Source organism: Myotis brandtii, unplaced genomic scaffold (assembly GCF_000412655.1).
Source record: "Myotis brandtii unplaced genomic scaffold, ASM41265v1 scaffold48, whole genome shotgun sequence".
NCBI lineage: Eukaryota > Metazoa > Chordata > Mammalia > Chiroptera > Vespertilionidae > Myotis > Myotis brandtii.
Window position 1 is genome coordinate 7,957,286 of NW_005368341.1, and position 18,877 is coordinate 7,976,162.

General features: G+C 38.9%; 1 protein-coding gene across 7 annotated transcripts in view; it reads right to left on the bottom strand.

The window, feature by feature from the left end:
- Positions 1 to 18,877, bottom strand: part of CDK14 (cyclin-dependent kinase 14) — a 516,851-nt gene that overhangs the window by 298,834 nt on the left and 199,140 nt on the right. For all 7 annotated transcript variants that reach the window (XM_014547610.1, XM_005876105.2, XM_005876106.2 and 4 more), the window contains exon 5: positions 3,937 to 4,031. In XM_014547610.1, coding sequence (XP_014403096.1) covers positions 3,937 to 4,031 — 95 coding nt within the window. The remainder of the gene's footprint in view (positions 1 to 3,936; positions 4,032 to 18,877) is intronic.

Consider the following 18,877-nt stretch of genomic DNA (forward strand, 5'->3'; position numbering starts at 1 on the left):
TGCTTTTTTTTCTCATAGAAAGGCAGAAAAAAATGTTCAATTGAGCCAGGATAGATTAATCTGGAAACCAGAATGCTGAGGGAGAGCTACAGTTTTCCAGAACAGATGTGTCATAAAATCATGCAAATGAAAGCATTCTTCATAGATACAGAAATCAAGATGTATGAGGCTGAGAAGCCAAACAATTAGGTAGATTGTGTGACAGGGTGACAAGACAGAATAGAACGTTCGGGGGAGAGTTGCATATCCTAACATCTCACATACCTCAGATCATCACATCAAACTATGCCGCTGGTTAACCCCAGTAGGCTGAGGCTGAGATGCAATGGCCAGTATTTCAAGGCACAGAAGACTTGGCCTAAAGTCTTCCCTTTACCCTTAACTTATCTGAGTGATTTTAGTAAATCTGCTCTGCATTCTCTCTAAGCATTATTTTTCCTCATCAATAACAAACTGGATAACAAATATCACATGCCTTCTATACTTCAAAGGGCTAAAAAGGGAATCTAATGGAATAACATTTATGAGAAAGTGCTTTGTAGAATGTAAAGCAATATAAAAATAAATTAGATGATTTTTGGTAATACATAAATCACTGCGATTTTTAGTGACAGTTTTGTTTCATGTGGAATACAGATTTTTGTTTGACACAATGTTGCACATTAGTTTGGAACATTTTCATGAGTTTACAGCACAGTGGAAGAAATAAAATGATTGCCCCAATGAATATCATGATTAGCTATAAGTTTGCTTCTTTTCTTCTGATACATAATTATTAAGTGTTTAATGAAAAGTGCTGCTACACATACTTTGCTCTCATTTAATTTAAAATAGAACAGAATAGCTATGCACTTCAGCTACCAGTAATATATATTTACACAGCCATGTTTACTATTAATATTCTTAATTCCACTTATGGAATCTGTTTTGAATTTTTCAGCATGGTGTTAAATAGGGTAAACGTGGCACTTAGTTGTCTCTAGCAAAAAATAAAAACTAAAATGCTTAACTTTCTGTTTAAGTAGGGAAAACAGCTGTGTTAGCACTTTCACTACTTTCTGTATTTCTTTTCCAGGTCTCAAACCTACGCAGAAAAAAGATAGCTATAACAATACTTTAGACCATTATGAAACCAGATGCCTTTTGAAGCTCAATGAGCCACGCCCTGGATGATCATGGTGCTCCTTCGCACTGAACAACTGGAGGAAGGTAGTATCCAAACAGCACACATGACAGGGCCCCGTGTTGCAAGAGTGAGACATGAGCAGCCTGGGTAGCACATTCCCCAGTATGTTTCCAACCTTCAGCTTGCAGGTCACTCTATCTACACATCTTGAAAATGGACAAGAACCTACAGTATATTTCAGATGTTGTAGGAGCTCTTCACAGTATTTAAGAAATATTAACAATGGCCTGTTATCCACTAAATCACCTTAGTAACGACCTCCAAAGTCATGTCCTCAAGTATTCCCTAACATCACGAACTTTTCATCACTTATTTCATTATTCTGGCCCTCAGAAGGCTTTTATGTAACCTAATATGTCATTGGTAGGAATAATAGAAAGCAGCTAGGCAAAGAAAAGAAATCTATTATGCAATGTATAAACTATCATAAATAATAATCTTTCACTTTGTGGAACTCAACTTATATAGGTACCTCAAAAAACCCTTGAACACTTAATTCATTCTAATCCAAAGAAAAAAATCCAATAATGTCTAATGAATCTTAAATTATTTTACTTTCCCTTCATATCTAGGATTTTAATGGGCATGATGTGTTGATTTTTTTACACCGTTTAACTTACTCGTTCCCCTCCCTCATGAAAAGGTACTATGTATTAAACGAAACTACAAAATCAACATTTTTTTATAAGATTACTTTGATGTTAACAATTTTGAAATGTGGCAATATCATCATTAAGTTCAGGAAATTGTAGATTAAAATGTTTGATACTGATTTTAGGGTTTGCTATATATGTAACAAGGTTCTTATTTCAGACATACATTGAAACATGGTATTTAAAAATAAATAAAAACCAAACAAATAAACTTCAGTTGTAGCCGCAAAAAGTGCTTCACCAGAGAGAGCAAAAGGAGAGATGAATAAAAAAAGACAGACAAAGAAATATGGAAAGGTGAAAGGCCTAGAAACAATAGGAAAGTGAGGAAATAGAGTGGAGAACTGAAGAGGCAGGGCAGGGCGATCATAAACCATGAATGACACAAGCTTGCCTCATTCTCTAAGAGAGAACAGGTTCATCTAGTTCTTCACTCCCACAGAGAGGTTAGGAATGAAAGGTTGCCCGTGGACTACTGCATATGTGCACGCTATTATGTGGTTGTTTTAAGAGGACCTGGAATGTAGCCACAAGAATTGGAACCATAGATAATTTCACTCACACAAAAAAGAATGATTGTTTAAAAGTCGGTCTTAATCGGTTAGCAAATACTGCAAGACAGTGAATTTCTTTGCTTTTATGTGACAACTTCCACAGAAAATCAGAAAATTACATTGGATCTGTTATGTACATTTTTAGCTTCACAGATGTATTTAATTTTCCTTTATGATTTGGGGGACATATTTTCACGTTATTTTTGTTAGTTTCTTTATCACTGTTACGATTTTAGGTGTCAAACTACTTTTCTTCCTTTTAATTTAATTATCCAGTTTTGGGGAAGGGGGCAAGTATACTTTTGAGATATCTTTTCTACAAAACAATACATAAGTTAGTCATATACTAAGGAAAAAAATCTAGATTTAATTGAAATGTTGCAACTAGACATACTGGAAAATATGAAACAAAAATTCTACATTCCAGTTCTACATCAGCTGAATGTATTATTGATTCCAACATCATCGATTAAACAAAGGAAATTATACTTGCATTAATGTATGAATCTCTATCCATTTTTGGTAGCATGTAATATATTCAACTGCTCAGCTCTAGCTGTCCTTGTAGCCACATTACCATATTATTCACATGTATCTATCATTTATATGTAAATAGACAAGATAAATGGCTTCTTCATAAGACAATTTTCAAATGACAAATAGACACAGGCAGACATTAGCAAGATAAAAATGTTGCAAATATTCATTCTATTATACATCTTTAAGGAAAAATGAAAACTATTTCATTTTTTTTTAAAGTCGTATGGTAATTACAAGTCGGATCTTAATACATTCACAATACCAACGGCTATTCTTCTCAATAAAAGCCTCCACCAATGTCATTTGTATCTTATAAATTACATGTTCTCAGATCCATCTGTGAAAATTGAGATGCTAATTATCATGGTTACATTTCATGATTCCACAGTTAAATGTGAAGTGGAGCTACACAAATACCATATGTTTTTCTAAGAGAAATGGAGAAAGATTAATTATGAGTTCAAGTCCAAGTCTTCTAGCAGTTATACTCTCAACACAATAAGATCATTACATTGTATTATGCAAATGGGAAGTTTTAATTAATAGCTGAAATACCAAGTGAGGGGAAAAACTATGAAGTCTAAATTGTAAGTATCAGGCTTTTCTCCACAATTAAAAAAAAAAAACCAAACCCTAATAAGGATGCTTTTGAAAAACCAAGTTAAAAATCCTGCCCTCCCTGCCAAATAAAAACTCCACATTTTTAATGGTCTGTGAACTTCCTTTGATGGAATGATCAGCATCATGCTGTTTAATCCTATTTAATAAACCTAAAAGTTATAGTGTATACTAGTAACAAGGGTTATAAATAGATAACATATATGATGAAAATTCAAATTAACATTTTTAAGGATTTTTTAAAGATATATATCATCCAAAATGATGCAAAGTTACAAGTCTTGTGTACTCAGATAAAATACTCATTTCAATACAGCAACCTAAACATAAAACTCTATAAGATTTTTATTCATATCTATAAAATCTGAATTCTTATTTTACTCACCACATATTCAAACACAAGCGTCAGCGTCTCCTTGGTGTGGATGATGTCATGAAGCAACACTATGTTAGCATGCTTTAGTCCTTTCAACAGAGAGGCTGCAAAATAAAGTGGACAGAGAGACAACTGATCATGGGTTACAATCAATTGATATCCTTCATTATCATTTTGGGACACTGTCAGATGAAATGTACCTATTTTCCGATTTCCCAAGCCATTGACAATTCAGAATCAAGGGCAGAGAAACCAGGTTTTTGTTTAGATGAAGGTCTCCCCTCTTTCCTCCCCCCCCCTCCTCCCTAGTTATTCCACCTATTTGTTATTAATCTTTAGTTAGATTCCATTACAGTCAGAGAACATACTTGGTATGATTTCAATTCCCTTACATTTTATCAGCCAGATCTGGTTTAATTTGTTTGGTATATGTGCCAAATGTATGCAATGGGGCAAGGGTAGGTTTACAGTTGTATGTGAAACACAGAGTTTGTGTTTATATTGTTATTTATTAATTATTGTATTACTTTCCATACAAATAACTGTACCTGCTTTTGCCCCATCCTGTACCTTTTGCTGATGTTGGGTGGAGAGTTCTATAAATGCCAACTAGATCCTGCTGGGTGACAGTTTCTGTCAGTGACTAAGAGGAGCGTTAACATCCACAAGTGTCATTGGAAATTTGTCAATTTCTCATTTAAATTCTACCAGTTTTTGCTTTGTATATTTTGAAGCTCTGTTCTTTACTGTATATACATTTAGTATTGCTATGTTTTCTTTGGAAATTGGTCCCTTTATCAAAATACTAGAGGCTGAGTGCACGAATTCGTGCACCTGGCCTGTGGGATTGGTCCAAAACGGGCTCTCCAACATCCCCCAAGGAGTCCCGGATTGCAAGAGGGCACTGGCCAGGCCAAGGGACCCCACCAGTGCATGATCAGGGCCAGGAAGGAACACAGAAGGTTGGCCAGCTGGGGAGGGACCACAGGAGGGCTCCAGAGCATGTCAGTCCCATCTCGCTCAGTCCCTATCAGCCGGACCCCAGCAGCAAGCTAACCTACCAGTCAGAGTGTCTGTCCCCTGGTGGTCAGTGCATGTCATAGCAAGTGGTTGAGTGGCCTTAGCATATCATTAGCATATTACACTTTGATTGGTTGAACTGACGTCCGGATCACCGGACACAACATATACAGCTTTTATTATATAGGATTAGCATGTATGAGAAAATAATTTTTAAAATTACAATTGAATCACAGCATATGAACTCTGAAGAAACAACTACTATACAAACTTATGATACTTTAGCACTGTTAATTCCAATAATTTATAAACTTCCTTCTTTTACTTATTCAACTAGCCTATCAGCTTTAAACAATTAAAGCAGTGGTTCTCAACCTTCTGGCCCTTTAAATACAGTTCCTCACGTTGTGACCCAATGATAAAATTATTTTTGTTGCTACTTCATAACTGTAATGTTGCTACTGTTATGAATCGTAATGTAAATATCTGATATGCAGGATGGTCTTAGGCGACCCCTGTGAAAGGGTCGTTCGACCGCCAAAGGGGTCGCGACCCACAGGTTGAGAACCGCTGAATTAAAGCTTTATTCAATAACAAGATTTCAGATATTAATCTGAGGACCAGCTTTCACATTGCTCATTTTTAAAATGGACATGTGAAATGTTCACTGGCATTTACCAAGGACACTTGCCCCTGCACTAGTCTTTTGAGGCAGGCTCATCCTCAGAGAGTGCTACTTCAGACCACAATAGGGGATTTGAAAACGATGGCCAGGTGCCCTACTTCACACCTAGTCTGTGCAGGCACGTAAATAGGTGAAATGAATTCAGGACCAATGAATCTCATGTTGTATAAAAGAGCCTGGCTTTGTGAAGCAAGTTTTAGAAATGTATTATGTAATATCATTTGTAATCTTGTCCAATTTCATTCTTTAAGTTCTCCCTCCACTTGTCAAATAAACTGATGATCTGCCCTTATCAGCAACAGCTCCAAAAAGGAACTGACGCTTATGCTTCATTGAGAATCCCATCCCCCAAGGATCCTTTGCTTTGGATTATTAAAAATGTATTTCTATTGATTGATTGATTTACTCCCCCCACTTTCTTCTCTTACCACGTACACCTAAACTCTCATTTCTCAAAGGAATGTCTTCAGACTCATCGTTTCCCATTGTGTTTTTCCTACAGTTTCAGTTCCTGCCATCATTCATTTTGGGGGGAAATATTTTCTCCTGACAGTGACTAATACAGAAAAAAAAATCATGCCGTTTTTTTATATGATAGTTTTTACCATTTCTATAAGACTCAAAGCCTCGATATTTAATTCAAATAAATTTCAATTATTACAGATTTTAGATTTCTAAATACATTTTATACACTTTTAAAACACACTATCAGTTACATAAGTACCGATATCGGTACGTATTTGAAAGCAAGCCCTCTTTCTTTTGAGATTAACATAATGAATTCACATTTGGAAAAGAACAGAGCCACTCATTTCAAAGCTGATGGCAGAAAAAATGGCACAGAAGGGCAGGAAACCGTCTGTGATATCCACCACCATCAGGGTGGGCGGCAGACCCGACTGATGTGGAGGCTGCCAATGCAGCAGCCACTGCCCAGTGAGGTGCCAGATACCGTCATCCGTGCTGTCTCTGGGGCTTGCCAAGTCAGCCCAGTGATTCACACCTACAAGTCCTAGCACCACCAGTATGTCTCCCTGTTCAAGTCAAACACTGTCAAAATAATTTCCATGTAATCACAATAATACCACAAATATACCACATGTTTTCTTATCATGTACATACAAACCAAACCCTGGAACACTAGCTTTCGTAATTTCAGCACGCCTGGCTTCCTCACAGATTTTGAGTAAACATATGGCAACATTTGAAATTCATTTCACCAGTGAGGGTTGAAAAGTTATAACTGCACATGACGTAAAAGACTTGCAATTAGGGTTGAGGGTAAAAATTCTAACAATAGGTTTGAGGTTGTGATGTCAAGAACGATACAAAAACAGAGAAAACACTGTTGCTCATAAAGATAACTGAGCCTCGCCCTAACCAGTTTGGCTCAGTGGATAGAGCGTCGGCCTGCGGACTGAAAGGTCCCAGGTTCGATTCTGGTCAAGGGCATGTACCTTGGTTGCGGGCACATCCCCAGTGCGGGGTTTGCAAGAGGCAGCTGATTGATGTTTCTCTCTCATCGATGTTTCTAACTCTCTCTTCCTTCCCCTCTGTAAAAAAAATCAGTAAAATATATATTTAAAAAAAAAAAAGATAACTGAGCCTCTGAGAAAGTCCCAGGAGGATATAAGGGCACAGGGAGCCCTCCCTGCGTTTGGTAGCAAGATTCAGATATCCACCCACCAGCCATATTGAAACCTTCACCTCCCTCTCGGAGAATAAGCAACTCAAGTTTCCACTCTAATTCGGAAGGGATAAATTCCAGCTAACCTCCAATCTCATCATGATCAAAATAAAATTTTAGTTAATAGAAAAATTCACAGTATTTCATTTTGTCAGGTTCACACTGCAGTGGCTATTTTTTAAAAAGCAATGTTATTAAAGAAAAGACAAATATATTCTTTCTTTAATATTTCAGGTAGTTTTCTTGGCCATTATTTGACATCGTACTAGGAAAGGGAAGATCACACATAAACACAACCCATCCTTGCTCACTCTCCCTTTAGCCTGTGGAAAAAACAATGCATTCACATTTTCCTCTCATCTTTTTGATGTGTCCTTTTTCAGTGGGGTAGACCCGAGGGGCTGCTACCTGACGTCTCTAGAAGACAAAAATTAGTACCCAAGGAGCCAAACATGCCTCAAGCGTGTTACAACCACAAGAAATATGGACTTTTTCTTCAAGCTCACAGCTACACAGCTCTGAGACCGTAAAATTCACTTTATACTAGAAATAGTAAATATATATGCTGATCCCCTTTCCCTGCCCCCTGTGGGGCGGGGCTTAGACTATTCCTTGAATGAGAAAAGGGGCTGCTGTCATCTGGCAGGTCTTCCTCCAGTTTGATCTATCCTCCTTTTACTAAGAGACCAGGACTAGCCCCAGATATCAGTCTGATGAGAGATGACACTCATTTTCAACACAACTCCCTTTGATATCAGTACCTCCAAAAACCGAGGGAAGACCAGCTAACAATATTGGCAAGGAGCAGCTGGTTCTGCCTCTTAAATTCCATTCCTTCCCCATACAAGCTTCCTTTCCTGTGATGAAAAACATGAATGAACCCTAGCCAGTGTGGCTCAGTGGCCTGCACACCAAAAGGTCTCAAGTTCCACTCTCAGTCAAGGGCACATACCTGGGGCAACTGGTCTATGTTTGTGTGTCTCACACATCAATGTTCCTCTCTCTCTCCTCTGTCTCTCTTCCCCTTCCTCCCTCCCTCCTTTCCACTCTCTCTGAAAAATAATGGGAAAAAATATCCTTAGGTGAGGCTTAACAACAACAACAAAAAGAGGGATGAGACAACTCCACCTCCATCCCCATAATTAAACTCATGTGACACTGCCCATCTAAAACAAAATTAGATTGAGATTTCAGTTTTTTTAAATAATACCACAAAGGACATAATTGAGCTTTGAAAAAATATTTTTTTGAATTATTTCCCTATAATGAATTATGAAAAGGAAATTGTAGGGTAAAAAGATATAAACATAGTTACAAGATGTTGCTTATTAAATAAGTGTATTTAATCTTTTTTCTAATTCCTTGTAAGAATAAAAGAACCATGAAAGACAGGAAAAATATGTAAAAACGAATGAAGAACTACTTGCTTTCAAGGACAACTTCTATCTAACTTACTTGCCAGTGAATTCTGAATATTGTCATAAGTAAAATATTCTAATAGGGAAAAGCTTAAGGACAAATCACAACAAAAAAGAATACACGCAGAGAAAAGACAAGTTTGCTGTTCAACTGTGTCTGTGATGAAAAGATGGTCTAGACCGCGAGTTTGACATGCTTGGCTCCAGACAGACGAAGACACAGGCATTTGCATACCCTGAGAACGGATGCCCAGCTCCAGGGTAACCTGTGGGTGGTACTGCATGCTGTGCTGCCTGCTTCAGCTGCAAACTAGGAGAAATGCTAGTTCTACTCCCCTTCATGAGAAATAAGCTGATACACACACCCACAGGCACACGCACACACCATAACCTACTAAATGAAAACGTGAAACAATGAGGCTAAAAAATGGAATTGTATCTTTTACACGATTTTTTGCTTTTTATACTTTCCGCACAGATACCTACAAAGACTCAACTCTGTTATGGGGAAAAGAGGTCAGAGCTAACCCAAAACACAAGGTGAAAACAAACGCAATGTCATAGAAACTTACTTCAGCTAAAATCACATTCAGGATGTAGAGACATGTCTTTTGTTCACCAGATGTCGTCCAAATGTGGAAAGATAATACAACAGTTGGGAGTACCTTATAAATAACACACATAAGTTGTCTTATAGCCGCCAAAAAGTCTACTGCTCCTACTTCCTCCTTGGCTGAGTTTTTTGATCCCACTGCATATTCCTCCTGCTCTGTTCCCCTCCCAGGCTCCCCAACACCACAGACCCGAATGCAGTATTGGGAATTATAGCCTCAACCATTCCCCCAGCCAACAATATCTGTTTCTCCATCACTTGACTACTGGCAAAGAACAGTCACCTGGGGCCTATTTCCACACTGCAGCTTCACATGACCACATCGACTGCCTACTAAATCGCTTCAAAGGACCAATTCCTCTCACAGTATAGCTTAACCACATGAAACTGCCAATATTTGACATTTTTGACCTAATAACACAGCAATTTCCCATGGTTCAATCTGATAGGGTTTACTTGGTTCACAGCAACTTTAACTTTTTCACAAATGCATTGTTACTTTTACCACTGTTGATATTCAAACCAATTAATCTGCCACCACATGACCAAGAATTGACTGCAAAGGACAAAATCTGTTCATCAAACTATGTTTTTAGCTCAGGGGAGGGATACGGAAATAAGTTAATTTTCCACATGTACCTTTCTACAGAATTTGAATTATTTGTGATAAAGATATATTTCTTTTAAAATAAAAAGAAGTATCTGGAAAAGTTCTTTATAACAAGCTAACTGGCTAAACAGACTAAAATAACACTATAAAAGGTACACAGATGTGTAACTGAGCAATTAACATGCAACTACAATGCAATGACAATCATTGTAACTACAGTGTGATTCTTCACTACTCCTCCCCCCTCACTGGGGTATTGATTCAAATCCTTGCATTATAACACACAGCAGACCCTGTATCAGTCACAAATTTGCTCTATCACAGGTTAATCCGAAATGCTGACACGATTTCTTGTCTAAACAGTTACTTCCCTGCACTAAGATTATTTGCTCAGTGTCGAAGATTCCTAGTTTTATTGTCTCTGATTCCTCCGAGTTGAACTTGTAGATGACCCACCAACTACCAGTCCATATTCCAGCTAATGTTACTCCTATTTGCCACTGGCAAGATACACATATAAGCAGGTAGTATGTAAATGATACACATGTAGTTCTTTTCTAATGTAAACATCTCGCTAGTAACTTCTGCAGAAACAAATGTTGCTAAGCAACAGGGTTGGCGATAGAGGAGGTTATGCTCCAAGTACTGTCTTTAGGCAGAAAAAAAGACAACTTAGGAGCTAACGGTTATAGAAGACGTGATAATAGAAGGGTTGTTTTTGTCTGGCTATAAAAACTAGGTGGTTTCTTTATTTGAACTATTTTACACTGTGTTACGCATGGGTCACATGTTCAGTTCCTAAGAATACTACAAAGTATGCAATAAAAAAAAAGGTATGTGGTTTGGCACAAAGCCCCTTATGTCTTTTGGTTAAGAAAAATAAACATTTATATCAAAATAGCTATCACTGTTTGGCTACACTTCAATCAACCTCTCCTTACATGAAAGTATGTCAGTAACTATTATTGTATTCTTTTACAAATATAAAGGTAAGTTGAAAGTCAGAAAATACTTTCTTGGCCATGGCTGCAAGTCCTAGTGCCTAAGGGCATAGCACATAGGACACTCGACTTGGTAAGATACCAGCCAAGTGGTGGAGCACTGTCAGAATCCGCTGGAAAGCAGGATGATTTTGCAGATTTACAGGCACAGGAGACTTTATCCCCACCCCGACCCTGTGTCAGAAAGTAAGCTGTTCATGTCACCACAGCCACAGCCACAGGTCCGCAACAAGGTGCTTCTCAAAGTGTGGTCCTTTGGCCACCGACATCAAAGTCAACCGGTGTGCCTCATACTGATGCCTATTCAACAGGTCCTATTCCAAACCTACCAAATCGATAGGGATGGGACCAAAAAAATCATCCAATAAATATTTATGTCACATCTACTATATGCCAATCGCTATTCAATCCTTATGCATCCTAAACTTTAAAATCACTGGGTATAGTTTTGATATGGAGGAATGGGAAGCAGGTTTATGGGGTGGATAGGTAGGTGGGTGAATGTATGTGTATGTCTGTGTTTATGCATTTAGTTCCATTGCAGTCTGCTCAGTGTTCCACAAGCAAATCAATAAAAACAGCAAGTCAATCTATCAGTTCACTTACCCAGTGTCTCTCTCTCTCTCTCTCTCTCTCTCTCTCTCTCTCTCTCCCTCTCTCGCTCTCGCTCTTTCTCTCTCCCCACCCCACACACACACAGTCATTGAGATAGATTCCACTGAAAGATATAAAGTTTTGAACCAGAAGGCAGAGAAATATCTTTATTCTGAAAAATTTATGGTATTTGATGTGTGTGGCTTTTTCCCTGTTCAATTAAAAAAAAACACAACCTAAAATGTCAGCTCATAAAGTTTGTCAATAGAAATAAACTGCTGATAAGGTTATGAGTATTTGGCCTTTTCAATCCCACAATTTCTAAAATCTGTGAAGAAATAAGATTTTGTGTAAAAAGATTGCAGTAAGTACCTTATCAGAACCGCAGCTTTGAGAAACAGATACAATTAGAAGGTCTGGAGACATTGTAAACAGATTATGAGCACAAAAGGAAGAGAAGTGAAAAAGTATAAAAATGAATACACTTTTGATAGGGTAACTCTTACCCTCAAGTATTCCCTGCATTGAAATCCTAAACACTCCACTACTTCATATGACTGAACAATAGAGTCAAAGCTATAAAAATGACCATTTGCAGTATAATTCAGTGGGAAGTGCATAGTCCCAGAGCCCTGTGCTTCTCACAGCATCAGTTAACCTTCAAGCAGCCCGTAGGCCTGGCCGAGGCCCTGAAATCCATGTTCATGCTGCCTCTGATCAGCAGGGACCCCGGTGGGAACTCAAGTTCACGTCAGCTCCGAGTGAGCTCTAGCACTCAGAGCTCTGGTCAGGGCACAGAAAAGAAACAATCAATGACTGCATAAATAAGTGGAACAGCAAATCAATGTTTCTCTCTCCCTTCCTTTCTCTCTCTCTCTCTCTCCTCTCTCTCTCAAATTAATAATTTTAAAAAAGACCAATCGTCATATTATCTTTATAAAGTCACTATCTAGTTGTCAGAAACTGGTGACACCTTAGTAGAGCTAGATTTCATGAAATGTATTATAGAAATGCTTAAGATGAAGCAGTTATCTACTATGGTAACTATATGAGTGAAATAAAAAGTTAGTTGCACAGTATATATTTTATAATGAGCAAAATGACTTCAGATTGCCGTAGTAGTTAAAACACAAACAAAAAGCGGCCATTGAAGAAAATAACCAAGGGGAAGAAAGATAGGTTTCTCTAATATGGTCTCAAATTTCTCAGAAATTTTGCACCTCTATCTCCACCACTGCCAACCAAGCCAGAAGGCAGAGAAATATCTTTATTCTGAAAAATTTATGGTATTTGATGTGTGTGGCTTTTTCCCTGTTCAATTAAAAAAAAACACAACCTAAAATGTCAGCTCATAAAGTTTGTCAATAGAAATAAACTGCTGATAAGGTTATGAGTATTTGGCCTTTTCAATCCCACAATTTCTAAAATCTGTGAAGAAATAAGGTTTTGTGTAAAAAGATTGCAGTAAGTACCTTATCAGAGCCAGAGCTTTGAGAAACAGATACAATAAGAAGGTCTGGAGACATTGTAAACAGATTATGAGCACAAAAGAAAGAGAAGTGAAAAAGTATAAAAATGAATACACTTTTGATAGGGTAACTCTTACCCTCAAGTATTCCCTGCATTGAAATCCTAAACACTCCACTACTTCATATGACTGAACAATAGAGTCAAAGCTATAAAAATGACCATTTGCAGTATAATTCAGTGGGAAGTGCATAGTCCCAGAGCCCTGTGCTTCTCACAGCATCAGTTAACCTTCAAGCAGCCCGTAGGCCTGGCCGAGGCCCTGAAATCCATGTTCATGCTGCCTCTGATCAGCAGGGACCCCGGTGGGAACTCAAGTTCACGTCAGCTCCGAGTGAGCTCTAGCACTCAGAGCCCTGGTCAGGGCACAGAAAAGAAACAATGAATGCATAAATAAGTGGAACAGCAAATCAATGTTTCTCTCTCCCTCTCTCTCTCTCAAATTAATAATTTTTAAAAAGACCCATCATCATATTATCTTTAAGTTGTCAGAAACTGGTGACACCTTAGCAGAGCTAGACTTCATAAAATGTATTATAGAAATGCTTAAGATGAAACAGTTATCTACCATGGTAACTATATGAGTGAAATAAAAAGTAAGTTGCACAGTATATATTTTGTTTCTAAATGAGCAAAATGACTTCAGATTGTCGTGGTAGTTAAAACACAAACAAAAAGCAGCCACTGAAGAAAATAACAAAGGGGAAGAAAAATAGGTTTCTCTAATATGGTCTCAAATTTCCCAGAAATTTTGCACCTCTATCTCCACCACTGCCAACCAGGGGAACTGGATGGAGGGATAATTTGATCACACGTTCACGTAGCTAGGAAACTGTCTGACTCCTGACACTTGCAGCCTAAAATGTTGTGACAATGGAGGGGCTTTTCTTAGTGTCTCTGTCCCTGCGCTTGTGACTGGTACTGACAGTAGCTCCTGCTCACACTGCCTGCCTTTCCATGCAGGAAGGCAGCTCCTGAGAACTGTGATGAACAGCCGCCCATTAGCATTAGCACTGTTTCCTCAAATGTATTCTACGTCCTATGGCCCACATTTCCTCTGCTAATAACATTTCAAATTCTAATAACATTCACACACACACACACACATGCACGCACGCACACGCACCTAAAATCTTAGTGGACTGACTACATATGTGATTTGACTTACACACAGGGTGACGGACTCATCACGCACAACTGAAACCATCGTCACAGAATTGTAAACCTGAGCGTCACCTTCAAGAGCATCTGGTCCAAACCTTCATCTGACAAGTGGGAAAGTAAACTACACAGAAAGTTGGCCACAGGTCCAAACCCTGACCTCCTGACTCCTCATTACAGTGCAGTTCTGTTTCAAAACAAGCATCAAAACAAGCATCTTCTGCTCCCCTCATTGTCTTTGGTTTCTTGTCTTTCTACCTGGTGGTTTGCTGTGATCGCAGTTTCCCTTTAGCTTCATATCTGCCCAGGTGTCGAGGGAAGAAAAACCTGAAGCTAAGACGACTAGGATATCAGATATATCAGATATATCCGTGCAACTGTTCCCTTGCAGCATTACCACCTGGACTACAGAGGCTTAAGAAGATAGCAATAACTAAAGGAGAGAGCTAAAGGAGAATTTGCTGTTCAAACTGGTTTTTAACATTGCCTTTATCTGATCAAGTCACTTCTCTTCTTAAACCCCTTCAATGGCTGCTTAACAGGATTTACAAGCTCCACTACTTCATATGACTGAACAATAGAGTCAAAGCTATAAAAATGACCATTTGCAGTATAATTCAGTGGGAAGTGCACAGTCCCAGAGCCCTATGCTTCTCACAGCGTCAGTTAACCTTCAAGCAGTCATCTGCCCGTAGGCCTGGCAGAGGCCCTGAAATCCATGTTCATGCTGCCTCTGATCAGCAGGGACCCCGGTGGGAACCCAAGTTCATGTCAGCTCCGAGTGAGCTCTAGCACTCAGAGCCCTGGTCAGGGCACAGAAAAGAAACAATGAATGCATAAATAAGTGGAACAGCAAATCAATGTTTCTCTCTCCCTCTCTCTCTCTCAAATTAATAATTTTTAAAAAGACCCATCATCATATTATCTTTAAGTTGTCAGAAACTGGTGACACCTTAGCAGAGCTAGACTTCATAAAATGTATTATAGAAATGCTTAAGATGAAACAGTTATCTACCATGGTAACTATATGAGTGAAATAAAAAGTAAGTTGCACAGTATATATTTTGTTTCTAAATGAGCAAAATGACTTCAGATTGTCGTGGTAGTTAAAACACAAACAAAAAGCAGCCACTGAAGAAAATAACAAAGGGGAAGAAAAATAGGTTTCTCTAATATGGTCTCAAATTTCCCAGAAATTTTGCACCTCTATCTCCACCACTGCCAACCAGGGGAACTGGATGGAGGGATAATTTGATCACACGTTCACGTAGCTAGGAAACTGTCTGACTCCTGACACTTGCAGCCTAAAATGTTGTGACAATGGAGGGGCTTTTCTTAGTGTCTCTGTCCCTGCGCTTGTGACTGGTACTGACAGTAGCTCCTGCTCACACTGCCTGCCTTTCCATGCAGGAAGGCAGCTCCTGAGAACTGTGATGAACAGCCGCCCATTAGCATTAGCACTGTTTCCTCAAATGTATTCTACCTCCTATGGCCCACATTTCCTCTGCTAATAACATTTCAAATTCTAATAACATTCACACACACACACACACATGCACGCACGCACACGCACCTAAAATCTTAGTGGACTGACTACATATGTGATTTGACTTACACACAGGGTGACGGACTCATCACGCACAACTGAAACCATCGTCACAGAATTGTAAACCTGAGCGTCACCTTCAAGAGCATCTGGTCCAAACCTTCATCTGACAAGTGGGAAAGTAAACTACACAGAAAGTTGGCCACAGGTCCAAACCCTGACCTCCTAACTCCTCATTACAGTGCAGTTCTGTTTCAAAACAAGCATCTTCTGCTCCTCTCATTGTCTTTGTTTTCTTGTCTTTCTACCTGGTGGTTTGCTGTGATCGCAGTTTCCCTTTAGCTTCATATCTGCCCAGGTGTGGAGGGAAGAAAAACCTGAAGCTAAGAAGACTAGGACATCAGATATATCAGATATATCTGTGCAACTGTTCCCTTGCAGCATTACCACCTAAAGAGGCTTAAGAAGATAGCAATAAGTAAAGGAGAGAGCTAAAGGAGAATTTACTGTTCAAACTGGTTTTTAACATTGCCTTTATCTGATCAAGTACTGAAAAATTGGAGGATTTCACTCAAAATGAGCAACTTTGGCTTTTCTAAGAAAGCCAGATGTGGATAAAAATTGTGTGTCTGGAGCTACACAACTGGCCCCTCACACAAGACATTGCTGCTCTGGACCCCTGAGGGAGGAGGGGGACACTCGCCTCACCAGCCAGATCAGCCCAATCAACCCTGGTGGTCAATGCAGTGACAGATGCAGCAGCCAGATCGCCCTCATATCCTCCTCATTGCCATTGCCCAGACCTCGAAGTCTGTAATCTCTGAATTAACATTTGAGTGTCATGTGTAAAAATCCAACATCACTTGATTGTATAAGCTAAATTAATGATTATGAGGAAACTGGAAGCAACTAATTCAAAGTGGGTTTTATGAATCCTACAGACTAAGAGAGTAAGGAGGGACCAGGAGCAGAAGAAGAAAGAGTAGTTATTGTAGTAAGATCACAATAATATAAGCAGAAATGAAATTATAGCCATTTCAAATTGTTCATCCCAAAGTCCCACTGAGGCCCACCACGCAGAATGGGGACCCCTAGGATTACTAGAACAACTTTTCCCCCCACATCATTTTGAATAGAGATTCACTGACAGACTTAAATCAACCATGGAGGGCATTTAACCCAACCGATGCAGAATTTAGAATATATATTGTGGCCCAGAGAGGCTGTCAGAGGTCATGTAATTTGGTATGTCACTTCCCCTCTCTAGGCCTCTTTTTCTGTAATTCTTTCTCAGAAACTTAGAAAAAAACTGTCAGGTAGGTATTAAATGTCTGATATTTGCATCCTTGGAAAATTGGAAATTAAAAAACTAAATGGGTTGATTCATGGCAGTAACAGTGAGTCTCTGGCCCAAACCATTATGCCAGGCTCCTACCTGTGAAACGCTCCAGACAATACTTATGCGAAGGACTGAACTGGGAGGAGGGCACCCACCAGGGAGGAAGGCTAAAGCGTGAAACTCAGAGCAAATTCATCTAAATATATCTAACACTGACAAGGATGCAGGAAATAAATATATTCCTACGCTATTTGAGGCCAGATGTTATTGAGATGGGAAGAGAGATGGGTTATCTCTCAAAAATTAAAATATTCCTCATTGCCCTTGAGAGCTTGTTTGGAGGTTCTAGCAGGGGAATGGCAGCTACTCGTATGCCCTTGCCCGAAGGCCAGGCCTCTCCTCTTGGGGGAAGGCCACCCTCGTAGACCAAGTGCGCAGCTTCGGGAGGGACGCACATGGATGGTTGAGGGAGGAGGGGGACACCCGCCTCACCAGCCAGATCAGCCCAATCAACCCTGCTGGTCAATGCGGTGACAGATGTAGCAGCCAGATAGCCCTCATATCCTCCTCATTGCCCTTGACCGAGCATTTCTCCTGGAGACTCATAGACAGATGCAGAAATAAGCTAAGATACCTTAATAAGAATGTTCTCTTCAGTGTTTTAATAAACAGTGGAATTTTTGAAATAATCTACACTGCCCATGTTATATAAAATATGACACATTTGTGTAACAAAAAATGTGTGTAGCCATTACAAAATGCAATAGTTCTTATGGAGCTTAATTATTTTTGCATACAAAAAAGAAAGGAGGGTTAAACAGGAGCTGAACTTCTAGAAAATTCACCCAGGAGGAACAGACAGAACGGACTGCCGTGGAAAAGGAAGAAGTCCTTTCATATAAAAGTCACCCCTGAATGTAATATTCTAGTGACGTCTCAGCAGGACAGCTGTTAATGGACAGGAACCAGGTCATGGCCATCCCAGCTCAGTGGCATAGCAGTATCACCAAGGGGAAAAGCAATTCTCATTTTATTTTTTTCAGAAAAGTTCATAGAGGTATTACATTAACTGAAATGAAAATGTACATGTCTAATAAAAGGCTAGCATTGAGTGGTGCCCATAACTTGTCATATAAATAATATAATTTGCTACAGTAAGAGGTTTGTTGGAAATGTATTCAAACCAATGGCACCAGAAGAGAGAGCTTAGCAAAAACAATTTCTGCTTGCCTGCACACTGTATATTTGAAATTGGACATTTTATTTCCTGCAAATTTAAAATTACCAATTGATTTGGGGGGTGGGGTTGATTACAAAAGAAATTCAAATAAAGAACTTAAATTTCTGATGGAAATTTCCCCCAGAAAATAATGTTTCCACTTAATGACTCTATTTTATTTTATTTTTTATTTTAAAAATAATTTATTTCTCAATTACAGTTGGCATATAATATTATATTAATTTCAGGTGTACAATATAGTGATTAGACATGTATGTAACTTACGAAGTGATCACCCCAATACGTCTGCTACTACCCGTCTGACACCATACATAGTTATTATATTATTGGCTATATTCCCCATGCTGCACTTACATCCCTGTGAATATCCTATCTAATAAAAGAGAAACATGGTAATTAGCCGTACCTCCACTACCCTTCTAATTGGCTAATCAGGGCAATATGCAAATTAACTGCCAGCCAAGATGGTGGCCGGCAGCCAGGCAGCTTGAAGTGAACAGGAGGCTTGC